A 17,825-nucleotide genomic window follows, 5' to 3' on the forward strand; every position below is an offset into this window, starting at 1 on the left:
TATACTGAGCCCGAAGGGGCTCCCAGCTGGTCATCCTCTACCCTGATCTTTGACTGGTATCGGTTGTGGACGTCCGACCAGGTTACGGCGGGATACTCGATTACATTCTCTTTCAGCTGCCTTGATGCCACCAAGCTTCGTTCATTCAGGCCTTGGGTGAAGGTCTGCACTGCCCAGTCGTCGGAGACCGGGGGGAGCTCCATTCGTTCTGTCTGAAAATGAGACACGAATTCTCGCAGCATTTCGTTCTCCCTTTGCTTAATCTTGAATACGTCGGACTACCTTGTTGCTACCTTGATGGAACCAGCGTGCGCCCTTACGAAGGAGTCCGCCAGCATGGCGAACGAATCTATGGAGTTGGGAGCCGGGTTGTGGTACCACATCATGGCCCCCTTCGAGAGCGTTTCTCCAAATTTCTTCAGCAGGACTGACTCGATCTCATTGTTCTTTATGTCGCTGCCCTTCACCGCGCACGTGTAGGCGGTGACGTGTTCGTTGGGATCCGAGGTCCTGTTGTATTTTGGGAGTTCAGGCATTCTGAACTTCTTTGGAATGGGTTTCGGAGCCGCTTCCTCTGGGAACGGCCGTTGTACGAACTTTCTCAAATCTACACCTTTCAGGATCGGAGGTGCTCCCGGGATCTGATCGACCCTAGAGTTGTAGGTCTCGACTTTTTTATCGTTGGCCACTATCATTTTCTCACCCGATTCGATCCTTCTAGTGAGGTCCTCAATCATCTTTATTATAGCAGGGTCGGCTACCGATCCGTTATTGCTTCATCTCTCGGGTACTTGTTCGGCGGGGGGAGCTGTTTCCGGTGCTGCTGTGCTGGGAGTCTTCGGATGGCTTTATAACTAAGCGATGGCCAACTGTTATGCCTGTAACATTTCAAAAATAACATGAAGGCTAACTCCCTGTTCTTCCCGGGCTGGGGTTCTTTGGGCTTCCTGCCGGTCGCTATGTCGTACGCTCCTGTCGGTGTGTGAGGTTTCGTCGACTTGTTGTGCGTCCTATGAATCCGCGTCCGCTGGAATTGGTTCGAGCGCATCATTGGGATTTTATGGTGGCGCTCCAGCGGTCGGGACAGCCACGCTGTTTTCCCCGTGGTTTTCGAGGTTGTCGTTCTCGACTCTGTTTACCGAGCCAGACATTTTGACCTGAAATCAAGAGATCCTGCACAAGAAAAAGTGTGAAAGATAACTTGCGTTTGTGCAATGAAACCAGCAAGAAAATAATCACTATTATTTTTAGCCCCACAGTGGGCGCCAAACTGTTTACCGTGAAAATGGCAACAATAATTAAATTATTAAATGGGATTCTAAAAATACGTGATCTATTTTTATGCTAGTTGTTAGAGCAGATGATGCTAGGAATATGAAGTTTAATGATGAAATGCAAGTTAAAACAAGGCAGTAATCAAATCGAGAGGCCTGCTGCCCGGGTGTAGGACTGGTCGATAGGGGACCTCGGGGTCGATATCTGGCTCGAGTTCGGGGTGTCGGGGGTAGTCGGGAATGGGATAACAGTTAAGATATGATTAAACAAGGCTCTTTATGTCCAATATCAAGCAATAAATGAAGAACAAACGGGAAAATAGTAAGTGCTGAAGCGGCCTCGGGCCAAAGAGAACGAGCAAGTTAGAAAGAAGAGAGAGAGAGAGAGAGAGAGAGAGAGAGAGAGAGAGAGAGAGAGATTATTGATCTTGTGGAGAAATAGTTGGAGCAACATCAGCCCTTTACAAAGTGGCATGGATTCCCCTTATATAGGAGAGGGGATACAATATAGTATAGAGTGAATTAAATGTAAAGATATGGGGATGGGACGGCTAGGCACGGTGCTAGTGTTTGCTGATTCTAGCTGCTCGCCTCGGGAATCCCCCGTCCTTGGAACCTTCGTTGGGTCGCGGACAAATTCCCCATCCTCGGAATCTTTGCTGGGTCGCGGATGAACCTCGAAGAAGGGAGCTCGACCGTAATACTGCAGCCTCGAGATACTGATATGACTCCCCGAATGCACCTTAGCGGCGAGAAATAGACCCCTCTGATTTCACCGTATACAAAATGTTAGAAGGGAAATAAGACAGGTTGAGGGTCCTCCTAGTAAGCTATCAGCTCAGCGGAAGGTGTTGGTGCGCTCCATTTTCTCCGGAGTTGCCTATTTGGTCAGTATGCATTGGACACGTATTGATTGGTATGTCGGGGCCCTGTTCCGGTCTTATGACGGTTATGTACTCTTAGAGGCTTGTAGACATATGTCATGTACGTAAAAGATTCTATGGCCTTGTCGGCCTATGTTTAGTGTACGAGTGATCATTTATGTCTTATAGGCCCGTATGTCTTATGTATAAGTTGGTATTATATGTTTTATTCTAGTCATCCTACGGCAACCTTTCTGTCTCATTTACTTTTGATAGCATAATACAAAAGATACGTTATGTTGGTATTCGGTTTAGTAAGATACCAGGTGCCCGTTGCAGCCCATTGGCTTGGGTCGTGACACTATTATCCATATCTTATGATGCATGACTGCCCAACTGATCAGTGGTAACTGCTTGACCGGCCACAGCACAGTGGTAAATGCATGACTGCCCGACCGGCCGCAGCACGGTGGTAAATGCATGACTGCCCGACCGGCCGTAGCTCGATGGTATGTATGTAACTGCCCAACCGGTCGTAGATCGATGGTAAATGCATGACTGCCTGACTGGCCGTAGCTCGGTGGTAATTGCATGAGTGCCCGACCGGTCGTAGCTAGGTGGTAAATGATGGTGCATATAATACTATTATGAACATTAATATCTTTATTGAATACTCAATAGGGAACTAGATACATACTTAGACATGCTTGAATATCATTATACAGGAATGAATAACGTAGACCTTCTTGGTTACCAAGAGTTGAACCATTTATGAAATAACATTACGTTTACGTATCGTTACTTGGATCATGCCAAAAGTAAAGAAGGGATAGCCTTAACAAACCTGAGTCGATTCTCTTGACAATCCCTTTAACACACGTCTTTTGTGATAAAACACGTAATGTCGGCGTGAAGTAGGAAAAAAACTGTATGATATTCTTGAGAAAGGTTATATAGGGCTCCCTTGGAATCGCAATTCCATGCTGCTCCATCCTTTACTTAGAAAATCTTAGCATCCCACTTTAAAAATTATGAACAATATCACTAATTAGGGATGGGACTTTTCTTACTATAAGAAAAGGAATCCACCGTACAATATTTTGCCTTCTTGATAGCATTCTTCATTCTTCAACCAAATGAGATAAATGTGCACATATATCTTTAAATGTTGCCACCATCTTCTTAAGGTCATGAATAGATAGAATTTGCTGCAAAATTTTGATACTCCCACATGGAGGTTCTCCCCTAGTACAACAACAACAAGAACAATAATAACAATAATCTGGTAAAATCTCACTAGTGGGGTCTGGGGAGAGTAGTTTGTATGTAGACCTTACCCCTACCCCGAAGGGGTACAGAGGCTCTTTTCGAAAGACCCTCGGCTCAAGAGGACAAAAAGACAAAAGGAGACAATATCAGTATCACCACAGAAATCATAGGAAAAATAGGAACAACATGAAATCCAAAAGAAAGATATAAAGCAAAAGCGATAGCTAGTAAATTAGTCCGGCACAGAAAACTAAATAATAAGACACGACATTGCCACTAACTAACTTAGACAAAAATCCTACCATACTAGTCTCACAACGGTACGAAGTAAGGCAAAGACTCAACTACCTCCTAACCTACAACCCTAATACTCGACATCCATATCTTCCTATCAAGTTCCATGTCCTCGAAAATCTAAAGCCTCGCGATGTCCTGCCTGATAACCTCTCCCCAATACTTCTTCGGCCGCCCTCCACCTCTTCTCGTGCCCTCCATAACCAGCCGCTCACACCTCCTTACCGCGGCATCTGGGCTCCTTCTCTGTACATGCCCGAACCATCTGAGCCTCACTTCCCGCATCTTGTCATCAATGAGAGCCACACGCACCTTCTCCTAAATATCATCATTCCTAATCTTCTCCATCCTAATGTGCCCGCACATCTACCTCAACAACCTCATCTTTGCTACTTTCATCTTCTGGATATGTGAGTTCATAACAGGCCAGCACTCGGCCGCGTACATCATGGCCGTTCAAACCACCGCTTTATAGAACTTACCTTTGAGTATTTGTGGCACTCTCTTGTCACACAGGACTTCAAACGCTAACCTCCACTTCATCCATCATACCCCAATACGGTATGTGACATCCTTGTCGATCTCCCCCCCTCCCCTCTACGGATAATCGACCCAAGGTACTTGAAGCTGCCTCTACTTGGGATAAACTATGAGTCAAGCCTCACATCCACGCCCACTTCCCCCAGCTCAGCGCTGAACTTACACTTCAGGTATTTCGTCTTTCATATTATTACTACATGGTGAGGACGAGAGTATAGCATGAAGTTTGATGCCATGCCATTCTATTCATATTATTGCATGGTGAGGATGAGAGTAAAAGTACGAAGGGTGATGCTGTACCATTTTCATATCATTGATTTGACTAATTTCCAGTTTTGGTAATTTACTTGGTTATTTTGTGATTTCATACTTGTTGTATTTTTATATATTCCCCTTTTTGCATGTCCCCTCTCAGTTAGTACTTTATCATTCTTTGTTATTATTACTGCTTTATATACACTTGTTCAGGTTGAGTTACGTAGGTATCTTGTCATAGCCTCGTCACTACCTCGTCGAAGTTAGGCTCGTCACTTACGGAGTACATTGGGTCGGTTGTACTTATACTACACTTCTGTACTTCTTGTGTAGATGTTGGTATTGGTCCCAGCGGTGCGTGAGATGCAACAACTCGGATCATTTCAAATGGAGACTCGAGGTAGATCTGCTGGTATTCGCAGACCTTCAAGTCCCCTTCCATTTTCCGCTTTTACTGTTTATTTCTTTCTAAATAGTTGTGTTAATTTCAAACCTTGTTTGTAGACTTCTAGTTGCTCGTGTACTCGTGACTCCAAATTTTTGGGAGTAGATATTATCACGTGGTTTATATTAGCATTGTGTTAGACTTGACTTTTATTTCTCGTTAAATATCATTATTGTGATTACTGTTAAAATCGGTTACTTATCTATTTCCTGATGGCTTGCCTAACAAGTGTATATTAGGCGCCATCACGGTCTCAAGATTGGAAATTCGGTTCGTGACACCTTGCGTTGTTGTCGTCGCTCGGCTCGGCTTTAAATTTGGTTAGATAATTTGATTGACTAATTTTTTGGACCACATTTATTTGTTAAATACTAAAATTAAATTAATTTTTTAATCCAAATCAACCTTTTTCGTAACTGTACTTTGATTGTCATTCGTTTAGATTTTCTTGTATTATTATGCATATTAAATAGTCATTTTCGCTATAGCCGTTTTATGCAAATGGACTTCTGGAAGAGTTGGACGTCTTCGTTTGAACCCAACCTGTTGTCTATAAATACCATGTCATTCTCTAATTTTTTCCTTACGAGTATTCTGAAATCTCTTCTTACTTTCTACATAGTTTTCTTATAAAAACAAAGTAAGTATGATTTACTGCCACTATTTATGTTCGTTGCGCAATGGTGTTTGAAGTACCGCTACAACAGTGTGGTTTATCCGTTCATCCTGGATTGAAATAATCATAAATCTCGGGCACGAGGAGTGATTAAGTTCCTTAAGAAACACTGTAAATTCAGTGGGCTCGAATATAAATATGCTTTTTTTTCAATTCTGTTTTTCGCCGTTTAAGTTTCCAGAACTTTTTTACGAAAACAGATTAATAACAAACTGTAATTTGTCCCTTAGTAATCGCTAGAAGATAAATACTTACGTTTACACCAAATTAAACAATTTAATCTTAATAGTTAAAATTAAGGTGAAATTTAAACAATGCTAAGTGATAAACATGCGCATGAAAAAATTTGTCTTGCATTCATTGATTTATGTAAATAATTGATGCGGGTAGATTTTAACAGGAATTCATCAAATGAGCAAACTTCGAACAAATTGTATTAACAGGCTTATTCGAAATTTAAGGAGGTGTTGGCGTTGCTTTTCCAAATCCGTAGACCGTGGTTGAGTCTTCTTTTAAACTCAGCTCCCAACAACTTCCAAATGCAGACGAGTTTTATGCAATTTTAAAGAATGGAATTTTGTACCAACTCACAATCAACATTCTTCTATCATTAAACTGGATGCGAACCCATGAGACTGTGATGAGCTAAAAGTTCATCTTAGGTCATCTTACGTTTTAGAATTCAATTCGGTGTTTCGAGGCCTTCAAAACTTTATTTTATTTCTCCTCAATTTGCGTGCGCTGTCCGGGCGTATTTTCGAAAAGCCTGTATGTGGAAATTTGAGAAAATAATAAGTTTTGCCTTTAAAAGTTGATTTTAGTTGACTTCGGTCAACATTTTGAGTAAACGGACCCGGATTCGAACACGTATTTTGACGGTCCTGGAGGGTCCATAGTAAAATATGGGACCTGAGCGTATCCCCGAAATCGGATTCGGAGGTCCCTATCCCGAGTAATGATTTTTTTGTTAAAAATTGTTAAACTGAAAATCTAAGGATTTAAAGAAATTGATTAATGTTTGATCTCGTTGGTATCGGGCCCGTATTTTGGTTCTAGAGCCCGGTACAGGTTCAACATAATATTTAAGTCATGTTGGTGAAATTTGGTGAAAACGGAGTTGATTTGACGTGATTCGGGCGTCCAGTTGTGAAAATAGAAATTTCATGTATTTTGGTGTTAAATCCGTAGTTTTAGATGTTATTTTGGCGATTTGATCGCACGAGCAAGTTCATATGATGTTTTAAGACTTGTGTGCATGTTTGGTTTGGAGCCCCGAGGACTCAGGTGAGTTTCGGATAGGCTACGGGGTATTTTGGAACTTAGAAAATTTGCTGGTATGACGGAACATGTTGCAGGCCTCTGATCTCGCAATTGCGAGATCAGGCATCACAATAGCGAACCCAGCAGGTTCCGCATTTGCGAGGCTTCCATCGCAATTGCGATAAGAAGATGGGCCATGGAGTCTACGCATTTGCGAAGATTTCTTCGCATTTGAAAAGTAAAACTGGGAGGGCAGTGATCGCAATTGGGCGATCATCTTGTCGCATTTGCGGAGGTTCATGTTCGCAATTGCGAATACTCCTTCGTAATTGCAAAGGCAACAGAGGTGTGAAGGACCTCGCATTTGCGATGGTCCCTTCGCATTTGCGAGCTTCGCAATTTCGAAACTTAGGTCGCAATTGCAACATCTGCAGCTGTGTAAAAGAGACTTAGACGAGATTTTTGATTCATTTCCCAAATTTTCAAAACTTAAACCTCAATAGGCGATTTTCCAAAGGCTAGTTCTTCCCCAAATCATAGGTAAATGATTCTTAACTCTTTTTTTCTAATCTTTCACTTCTTATAACAAGATTTAAATCTAGATTCTAGGATTTTTATGATGGAATTGGGGATTTTTGGGTAGAAGCTAGGGATTTTGAAATTTGGGGATTTAGACCTCAAATTGAAGTCGGATTCCAAAACTAATTGTATATACGGGCTCAGAGATAAATGGGTGATCGGGTTTTGGTCCGAGTTTCGGGTTTGGACCAAGCGGGCCCATGTGTTGACTTTTGTTGACTTTTTTTCCAAAATGGCCTAGATTGAATTCCTTGCTATCATGTTAGTTCCTAAGGCTTGAACTGAATTGTTTGGTTGATAAATTGCTACATTTTATTGGTCCGGAGGCGTGTGTGAAGGGAAAAGCGGTGATTGAGCCTTGATTTCGGCCGGAGGAGCGATGTAAGTGTTGTAGCTAACCTTAGCTTGAGGGATTAGGTGTTATTTTCTTATTCGTTACGTGTTTGGTTGTTGAAAATGATGTATAGGTAAGGTGACGAGTATATGTACGTTGTTGTCGAGTCATATCATGTGAATGAGCTTTATTCTTGGATATGTTATATTTTGATCATATTGTTCATGTGTAGACTAGTTAATCGATGTGTTGAGAAGTTCTTATCATGTTTTATGGAATTTGGTATTGATGGGGTTTTTACCCAAAGTTGAAATTGGTATTGTGGCATTAAGTGTTGAAGTAAGGCTTGTTATTGCCATTTTTATCTCTCTATTATTGTTGTCTCTTGTTTGGTGAGGTAGAGTGATAAAGCACGAAGGGTGATGCCGTGCGCGTTTCTATTATTTATATGGTGAGGAAGAGTGATAAAGCATGAAGGGTGATGTCGTGCACGTTTCTATTATTTATATGGTGAGGAAGAGTAATAAAGCACGAAGGGTGATGACGTGCATTTTTTCAGTTTGTTGTGTTTACTTGTTATTACCGGTTCAAGGTCTACTTGTTGTGTTAAATTCCTCTATTGCTGTGATTCTCTATTTTGATACCCCTCAGCATGTGTCCCCTCCCGTAAATTGTTATTTCTGTTAGCATATTGTATAACTCCACAGGTTTATATATGTGTCTTGTCCTAGACTTGTCACTACTTCGCCGAGTTTAGACTTGGCACTTACCAGCACATGGGATCAGTTGTACTGATACTGCACTCTCCACTTTCTGTGCAGATCTCAGTACCAGACCGTGCTGACCCGATTTGAGTTGCTGCCTTCAGTCCAACAGGAGACCCAAGGTAAATCTGTCGGCGTTCGCAGACCCTGGAGTCCCCTTCCAATTATCCTAGTTTCCTGTTTTCTTTTAGTTCGAGAACAATTGTATTTTTTTCCTCTCAGCCAGTATTTGTAGTGACTCTTAGTAGTTTGTGGATTGTGACACCAGATTTTGGGTTGTCGTGTATTAGTACTTGGATTATTATAAAATTCCGCATTCCTTTAATCTATTTAGTTTAATTGTTGTTATTTACTGAATTGGATAGTGTTTAGCGTATTGAATCTTTATCTCTTGGCTTTCTTGGAATCCCGAAAAGTTAGGCGTCATCACGATCCCAACGGTGCAAAATTCAGGTCGTGACAAGTTGGTATAGTGTACTAGGTTGCCTAGGTCTCACAATTCACGAACAAGCTAGGTAGAGTCTGAGGGATCGGCACAGAGACGTCTGAGCTTATCCCCAGAGGCTATAGAGTTTAGGAACAATTTCACTTCTATTCTTCTCTGTCATGCGATTTGAACTCTCAATGCTAATTGAACTTTATACTTTTGTTGTTTTGCAGATGGAGGGAACACGTACCGCTTCATCAGCTGATCAGCAGCCCGAGCCCCCAGTGGCAACTCCTACGAGGGGTAGGGGACGAGGCCGAAGTCGTACTAGAGGCCGAGGAAGGTGCAGGGCTCAGCCCATAGCTTGAGCAGCAGAACAGCGGTGGAACCTCATATAGAATTTGATGAGGAGGCTCCAACCCAGACTGTTCCAGCGGGGCCAGCTCAGGTTCCAGAGAGCTTCATCGCTACCCCGGTACTTCAGGATGGTCTGGTCCATCTAGTGAGCCTTATGGAGAGTGTCGCTCAGGCTGGCACACTGCCTGTAGCACCAACCGTCTCTCAGGTTGGGGGAGGAGCCCAGACTCCCGCTACTCACACTCCAGAGCAGATGGCTCCCTAATTTCAGACTCCAGCAGCTCAGCCAGTTGGGGTAGTTCCGCCGGGTGTTGTTGCACAGATCGGCGATGGATCAGCTATGACTTCTGAGGCCTTGTGGATATTGGATAGGTTTACCAAGATTTTCACCACTACCTATGGCGGTACATCTTCAGAGGATCCCCAGGACTATCTAGACAATTGTCACGAGGTGTTGCGTAACATGAGGATAGTGGAGACCAATAGGGTCAACTTTGCTGCCTTCCGTCTATCAGGTTCCGCCAAGAAATGGTGGAGGGATTTCTGTTTGGCCAGCCATGCTGGGTCGCCTGCTTTGACTTGGGACCAGTTCTCTCAACTATTTCTCGAGAAGTTCCTTCATGTTACACTGAGGGAGGGATATCGCAGGCAGTTTGAGCGCCTTCAGCATGGCAGCATGTCTGTTACTCAGTACGAGACCCGCTTTATTGATTTGGCCTGTCATTCTCTTCTTATACTTCCCACTGAGAGAGAGAGGGTGATGAGGTTTATTAACGGACTTGCTCAGCCTATCAGATTGTAGATAGCTAAGGAGACAGGGAGCGAGATTTCTTTCCAAGGTGCAGCCAATGTGGCCAGATGAGTTGAGATGGTTTCAGCTCAGGGGAGTGGTCAGGGGTTTGACAAGAGGCCCCGTCACTCTGGTGGATTCAGTGGGGCCTCATCTGGAGGTCGGAGTACTTTTGGCAGAGGCCATCCTCCCAGGCCATTCCATTCAGCGCTTCAGGCTTCTCACGGTGCTCCAAGTGGCAGTGGCTCTCATATGCAGTATTCTGATCAGCTAGCCTTCAGTGCACCTTCAGCTCCTATTGTGCACCTCCGCTCCAGAGTTTTCTGGGTGGTTACTCAAGCTGCCAGGGTCAGTTTCAGGTTCATCAGCCACAGCAACCGAGATCTTGTTATACTTGTGGCAATCTGAGGCGCATTGCTAGGTATTGCCCTCGAGCATCGAGCAGTTCTCATCATCAGGGTTCTCGTGCCATGGTCCAGGCAGCGGGTGTTCCACCACCCGCTCAGCCAGCTAGAGGTAGGGGTCAGATAGCTAGAGGTGGAGGTCAGGCCGCTAGAGGTGGAGGCTAGCCAGACAGGGCCAATCCTCGAGATGCAGTTCAGAGTGGTGGGGGCCAGCCACGATGCTATGCTTTTCCACCCCGGCCTAAGGCGGAGTCATTTGATGCGTTTATCACAGGTACGATTTCAGTTTGTTGTAGGGAAGCCTCAATATTATTTTATCCGGGTTCTACTTATTCGTATGTATCATCATATTTTGCTTCATATTTGGTTGTGCCTCGTGATTCTTTGGGAGCTCCCGTTTATGTGTCCATGCCGGTGGGAGATTCTATTGTTGTAGATCGTGTTTATCTTTCGTGTGTGGTCATTATTGGGGGTCTTGAGACTCGTGTAGATCTCCTACTTCTCGATATAGTTGATTTCGATGTTATTTTGGGGATGGATTGGCTGTCACCTTATCACGCTATATTGGGCTATCACGCCAAGACCGTGACCTTAGCCTTGCCGGGGTTGCCTCGATTAGAGTGGAGAGGGACTCCTGGTCATACTACCAGTAGGGTTATTTCTTATATGAAGGCTCGACACATGATCGAGAATTGTTGTCTAGCTTATTTGGCTTATGCCCGCGATTCTAGTGCGGAGGTTCTTTCCATGGATTCCGTACCAGTTTTTCGGGAGTTTCTAGAGCTATTTCCTGCAGACCTGTCGGGGATGCCACCCGATAGGGATATTGAGTTTTGCATTGATTTGTCTCCGGGCACTCAGCCCATTTCTATTCCGTCATACCGTATGGCCCCGCCAGAGTTGAAAGAATTAGAGGAGAAGTTGCAAGACGTGCTTGATAAGGGCTTCATTAGGCCTAGTGTCTCGCCTTGGGGTGTGCCGCTATTGTTTGTAAAGAAAAATGATGGATCGATAAGGATGTGTATAGATTATCGGCAGTTGAACAAAGTCGCCATCAAGAACAAGTATCCATTGCCGAGGATTGATGACTTATTTGATCAGCTTCAGGGTGCCCAAGTGTTTTCAATGATCGATTTGAGGTCTGGCTACCATCAATTGAGGATTAGGGCATCCGATGTCCCTAAGACAGCTTTTCGGACTCGGTATTATGAGTTTCTAGTGATGTCATTTGGGCTGACAAATGCCCTAGCGACATTTATGGATTTGATGAACCGAGTGTTCAAGGCCTATTTGTATTCCTTTGTGATTGTTTTTGTTGATGATATCTTGATCTACTCCCACATCCGAAAGGAGCATGAGTAGCATCTACGGATCGTTATTCAGACTCTGAGAGACAGCCAGTTATATGCTGAGTTTTCAAAATGTGAGTTTTGGTTGAGTTCAGTTGCTTTCTTGGGTCACGTTGTATCAATAGAGGGTATTCAGGTGGATCCTAAGAAGATTGAGGCCGTTCGAAATTGGCCTAGACCTACTTCAGCCACAGAGATCCGTAGTTTCTTTGGTTTGGCGGGTTATTACCGCCGGTTTGTGAGGAGTTTTCATCTATTGTAGCCCCGATGATCAGGTTGACCCAGAAGGGTGCCCCGTTGGTGTTGCCCACAGGTTCATGGCCCTATACAGTATGTTATGACGCATCTCGTATTGGACTTGGTGCGGTGTTGATGTAGGGTGGCAAGGTTATTGCATATGCTTCGCGGCAGCTAAAGATCCACGAGAAGAATTATCCAGTTCATGACTTAGAGTCGGCAGCCATTGTTCACACGCTGAAGATTTGGAGGCACTATCTATACGGCGTGTCGTGAGGTATTCACGGATCATAAGAGTTTGCAATATTTGTTCAAGAAAAAGGAGCTCAATTTGAGGCAGAGGAGGTGGTTGGAGCTATTAAAGGACTATGATATCAGCATCTTGTATCATCCCGGGAAGGCCAATGTGGTGGTCGATGCTTTGAGTAGGAAGTCATCCAGTATGGACAGCCTTGCATATATTCCGGTTGGTGAGAGACCGCTTGCATTAGATGTTCAGGCTTTGGCCAATGAGTTCGTGAGGTTGGATATTTCTGAGCCCAGCCGTGTTTTAGATTGTACAGTCGCTCAGTCTTCCTTGTTTGAGTGTATCAGGGAGTGGCAGTATAATGATCCTCATTTGCTTGTCCTTAAGGACACAGTGCGGCACGGAGATGCCAAGCAGGTTACGGTTGGAGATGATGGAGTATTGAGGATGCAGGGTCGTATTTGTGTGCCTAATGTGGATGGGCTCCGTGAGTTCATTCTAGAGGAGGCCAATAGTTCCCGGTATTCTATTCATTTCGGTGCCGCTAAGATTAATCAGGACTTGCGATTGGTGGAGGAGGATGAAGAAGGATATTGTGGCATATGTAGCTCGGTGTTTAAATTGTCAGCAAGTAAAGTACAAGCATCAGAGACCTGGTGGTTTGCTTCAGAAGATTGAGATTCCTGAGTGGAAGTGGGAGGGTGTCACTATGGATTTTGTTGTTGGACTCCCACGGACTCAGAGGAAGTTCGACGCATTTTGTGTCATTGTGGATAGGCTGACTAAGTCAGCGCATTTCATTCATGTGGTAGTTTCCTATTCTTCGGAGCAGTTGGCAGAGATCTATATCCGTGAGATCGTTCGTCTTCATGGTGTGCTCGTGTCTATTATTTCTGATCGAGGTACGCAGTTTACCTCGCATTTCTGGAGGGTAGTACAACGTGAGTTGGGTATGCGGGTTGAGTTGAGTACAGCATTTCATCCTCAGACGGACGAGCAATCCGAGCGTACTATTCAGATTTTGGAGGATATGGTCCGCACCTGTGTTATTGACTTTGGAGGTTCTTGGGATCAGTTCTTGCCGTTAGTAGAGTTTGCTTACAACAACAGCTATCAGTCGAGCATCCAGATGGCTCCCTATGAGGCATTATATGGTAGACGGTGTCGATCGCCGATTAGGTGGTTTGAGCCGGGGGTCATAATAAAATATGGGACCTAGGCGTATGCCCGGAATCAGATTCGGAGGTCTCTAGCCCGAGTAATGAATTTTTGTTAAAAATTGTTAAACTGAAAATCTAAGGATTTAAAGAAATTGATTAATGTTTGATCTCGTTGGTATTGGGCTCAATTTTGGTTTCGGAGCCTAGTACAGGTTCAACATAATATTTAATTCTTGTCTGTGAAATTTGGTGAAAAACGGAGTCGATTTGACGTGATTCAGGCGTCCGGTTGTGAAAACAAGAATTTTAAGTGTTCTTGACAATTTCATGTGTTTTGATGTTAAATCCATAGTTTTAGATGTAATTTTGGCGATTTAATCACACGAGCAAGTTCGTATGATGCTTTAAGACTTGTGTGCATATTTGGTTTGGAGCCCTGAGGGCTCGGGTGAGTTTTGGATAGGCTACGCGGTGTTTTAGAACTTAAAAAAGTTGTTGGTATGACTGAACCTGTTGCAGGCCTATGATCTCGCAATTACAAGATCAGGCATCGCAATTCCGAACCCAGCAGGTTACGCATTTGCGAGGCTTCCATTGCAATTGTGATAAGAAGTTGGGCCCTGCAGTCTTCGCATTTGCGAAATAACACTGGGAGGGCAATGATCGCAATTGCGATCATCTTGTCGCAATTGCGAACATTCCTTCGCAATTTCGAAGGCAGCAGAGGTGTGAAGGACTTCGCATTTGCGATGTTCCCTTCGCAATTGCGAAGCACAGGTCACAATTGCAACATTTGCAGCTGTGTAAGAGAGACTTAGACGGGATTTTTGATTCATTTCCCAAATTTTCAAAACCTAAACCTCAAGAGGCGATTTTCCAATGGCTAGTTCTTCCCCAAATCATAGGTAAATGATTCTTAACTCTTTTCTTTTAATCTTTCACTTCTTATAACAAGATTACAACCTAGAATCTAGGATTTTCTTGGTGGGATTGGGGATTTTTGGATAGAGGCTAGGGATTTTGAAATTTGGGAATTTAGACCTCATATTGAGGTCGGATTCCAGAACCAATTGAATATCGGGGCTCGAGGGTGAATGGGTGATCGGATTTTGGTCCGAGTTTTAGGTTTGGACCAAACGGACCTAGGTTTTGACTTTTGTTGACTTTTTTCCCAAAATGGCCTAGATTGAATTTCTTGCTATCATGGATAGTTCCTAAGGCTTAAACTGAATTGTTTGGTTGATAAATTGCTACATTCTATTGGTCTGGAGCCGTGTGTGAAGGGAAAAGCGGTGATTGAGCCTTGATTTTGGCCGGAGGAGCGACGTAAAGGTTGTGGCTAACCTTGGCTTGAGGGATTAGGTGTTATTTGCTTATTTGTTACGTGCTTAGTTGTTGAGTACGATGTATAGGAAAGGTGACGAGTATCTATACGTTGTTGTCGAGTCATAACATGTGAATGAGCTTTATTCTTGGATATGTTATATTTTGATCATATTGTTCATGTGTAGACTAGTTAATCGATGTGTTGAGAAGTTCTTATCATGTTTTATGCAATTTGGTATTGATGGGGTTTTTACCCAAAGTTGAGATTGGTATTGTGGAATTAAGTGTTCAAGTAAGGCTTGTTATTGCCATTTCTACCTCTTTATTATTGTTGTCTCTTGTTTGGTGAGGTAGAGTGATAAAGCACGAAGGGTGATGGCATGCACGTTTCTATTATATATATGGTGAGGAAGAGTGATAAAGCATGAAGGGTGATGCCATGCACGTTTCTATTATTTATATGGTGAGGAAGAGTGATAAAGCATGAAGGGTGATGTCGTGCACGTTTTCATTATTGATTATCTGGTGAGGTTGAGAGTAAAAGCACGAAGGGAGATGCCGTGCATTTTTCAGTTTGCTGTGTTTACTTGTTATTACCGGTTCAAGGTCTACTAGCTGTGTTAAATTCCTCCACTGCTGTGATTCTCTGTTTTGATAACCCTCAGCATGTTTCCCCTCCCGTAAATGTCTGTTTATCTTCTGTTAATTGTTATTTTTGTTAGCATATTGTATAACTGCACAAGTTTATATATGTGTCTTGTCCTATAGCCTCGTCACTACTTCGCCGAGGTTAGGCTCGGCACTTACCAGTACATGGGGTCGGTTGTACTGATACTGCACTCTGCACTTTTTGTGCAGATTTGGGTACCGAACCGTGCTAACCCGATTTGAGCTGCTACCTTCAACCCAACAAGAGACCCAAAGTAGATTTGTCGGTGTTCGCAGACCCTGGAGTCCCCTTCGAGTTATCCTAGTTTCCTGTTTTCTTTTAATTCGAGAACATTTTGTATTTTATTTTTCTTTCTGCCAGTATTTGTAGCGACTCTTAGTAGTTTGTGGATTGTGACGCCAGATTTTGGGTAGTCGTGTATTAGTACTTGGATTATTATGAAATTCTGCATTCCTTTAATCTGTTTAGTTTAATTGCTGTTATTTACTGAATTGGATAGTGGTTAGCATATTGAATCTTTATCTTTTGGCTTGCCTAGCATTCCGAAAAGTTAGGCGCCATCACGATCTCGACGGTGGGAAATTCGAAACGTGACAGAGACCAATTTTAATGATTAAGCAATAATTTTCTACAAAATAATCATTTCACCCTCTATCATGGCTTTCTAAGTCTGCTTTCAAACAGTCTAGTGTATTAATACAACCTAAAAGAAATTTTTGAGTCGACTCTAAGGCATGTAAAGTATTGATTTTATGGCAATTCAAAGGGCACCTAAACCGTAATTTACTAACTGTAAGAAATATATTTACCACATACGTATCCGAAACGGAAAATGAGTCGGGAACTGTAGACAAAAAATACTGTTTTGCACAGGCGGGAAATATGAACAAATAGCAATAAATTAGATTAATAATATGATGGACCTGTTTAACTTTCAAGACTATTCTTTCCATAGTGAAATTTCTCAATAGATTTTATATATATATATATATATATTGCAACCAATCATGCCTCTCTTCTACAGATCCAAATTGAAAATGTTACATATATTAGACATGCTAGCTGGTCTCTTGCAGTTGCTCATCATCTAACTTCTTGTCCTTGATCTTTTCTTCTTGTTCACAGCCGGAGTTGGACTTCTGGCCATCCCTTCAATCAAATATATTGTATTAACATCACAGTCAGAAAATTTAGGGGCAAAAACACGGTTTTGTACAGAGGAAAACAGATATATAAATAAATAAATAAGATGATACTAAATTCCTATACCTGCCGTACTGACATCCAAAAACTTGCTAGCAATTTGGTAGCATGAATAAACTTCATACATTGCATACTTCACTTCCTCATCCGACAGAACTTCAGAAACGTCCAGTTTTCACGCATTGCTCCATTACTAGTGATAGGTTTCTTAATATCAACTCCAGCTTCAACCTCCACTTCTTCTAATGTACTAGTGAGAAGCTTTGGCTTCTTAAGAACCTTTGCAGCCAAATAACCTATATCCACTACTGTCCTAAACTCGAATTTCCAGTTGAAACCGCCAGGATTAATACTGTTGAAGAGCCATTTCGTGTTTATGTTTCTCGGACCTACAAAAGCGATATTCGGGTCTTGCAGGAATTGAAGAAGAGAATCGGGAATTCCACGTACCTTTTCCAAAGATAGCAGGCGGCTATATTGAATGATTAAGCACCGCTTCTTTACATAAAGCAGCAGAAGATCTCCGCCAAATTTAGTATTATTATTAGCTAGGTCATTTATACTATCAATTCCAACAATTGAATCTGAAGAATTCAATTCAGCCTTTAGTTCGGAAATGCCTAGGTTCACAATGGCTATACGGTCCGCCACTCTTGTGATGACAGTGTCACCGCCAATATTTACATCGTAAATACTCATTTTCGACAGCAAAGAAACGGAGATCATCTTTAGTACGTAATTCGGCCCATGCGAATACGATGGTTAATTATTACTACTGTTAAAGGGTCTTACATATATAATGAATGTAAACACAAAGCGTTTTAATTTGCATCTTTTTCTTGGATAGCGCGGCGACCTAATTCTCTTCACCCAGGTAGCCGCTTAGTAATTCGAGAAAGAGCTTTTCATTTCATCTTCTTCCTTGTTACATCCCCTTTTATACTCTCTCCTTTAATTTTAGTTATCAAGTAATCAAAAAATACATTTTCATTTTTATTTGTCACTTTTCGCATATCAAGAGAAAATTAATTAATCTTTTCCTATTTTGCCTTAGCATTAATTAATCATGCCAAATTATTTTCCAAATCCATATATAGTAATG

The 17,825-nt window shown here is 42.6% G+C and overlaps 1 protein-coding gene across 1 annotated transcript; it reads right to left on the bottom strand.

Moving 5' to 3' along the window:
- Positions 16,583-17,604, bottom strand: LOC109233831. Its single transcript, XM_019399688.1, has 2 exons — positions 16,790-17,604; positions 16,583-16,669 (listed from the first exon to the last, which is right to left on the bottom strand). Exon 1 carries the CDS (start codon positions 17,447-17,449, stop codon positions 16,859-16,861), a length of 591 nt encoding a protein of 196 aa, XP_019255233.1. The 5' UTR covers positions 17,450-17,604; the 3' UTR covers positions 16,583-16,669; positions 16,790-16,858.

Source organism: Nicotiana attenuata, chromosome 10 (assembly GCF_001879085.1).
Source record: "Nicotiana attenuata strain UT chromosome 10, NIATTr2, whole genome shotgun sequence".
Taxonomy (NCBI): domain Eukaryota; kingdom Viridiplantae; phylum Streptophyta; class Magnoliopsida; order Solanales; family Solanaceae; genus Nicotiana; species Nicotiana attenuata.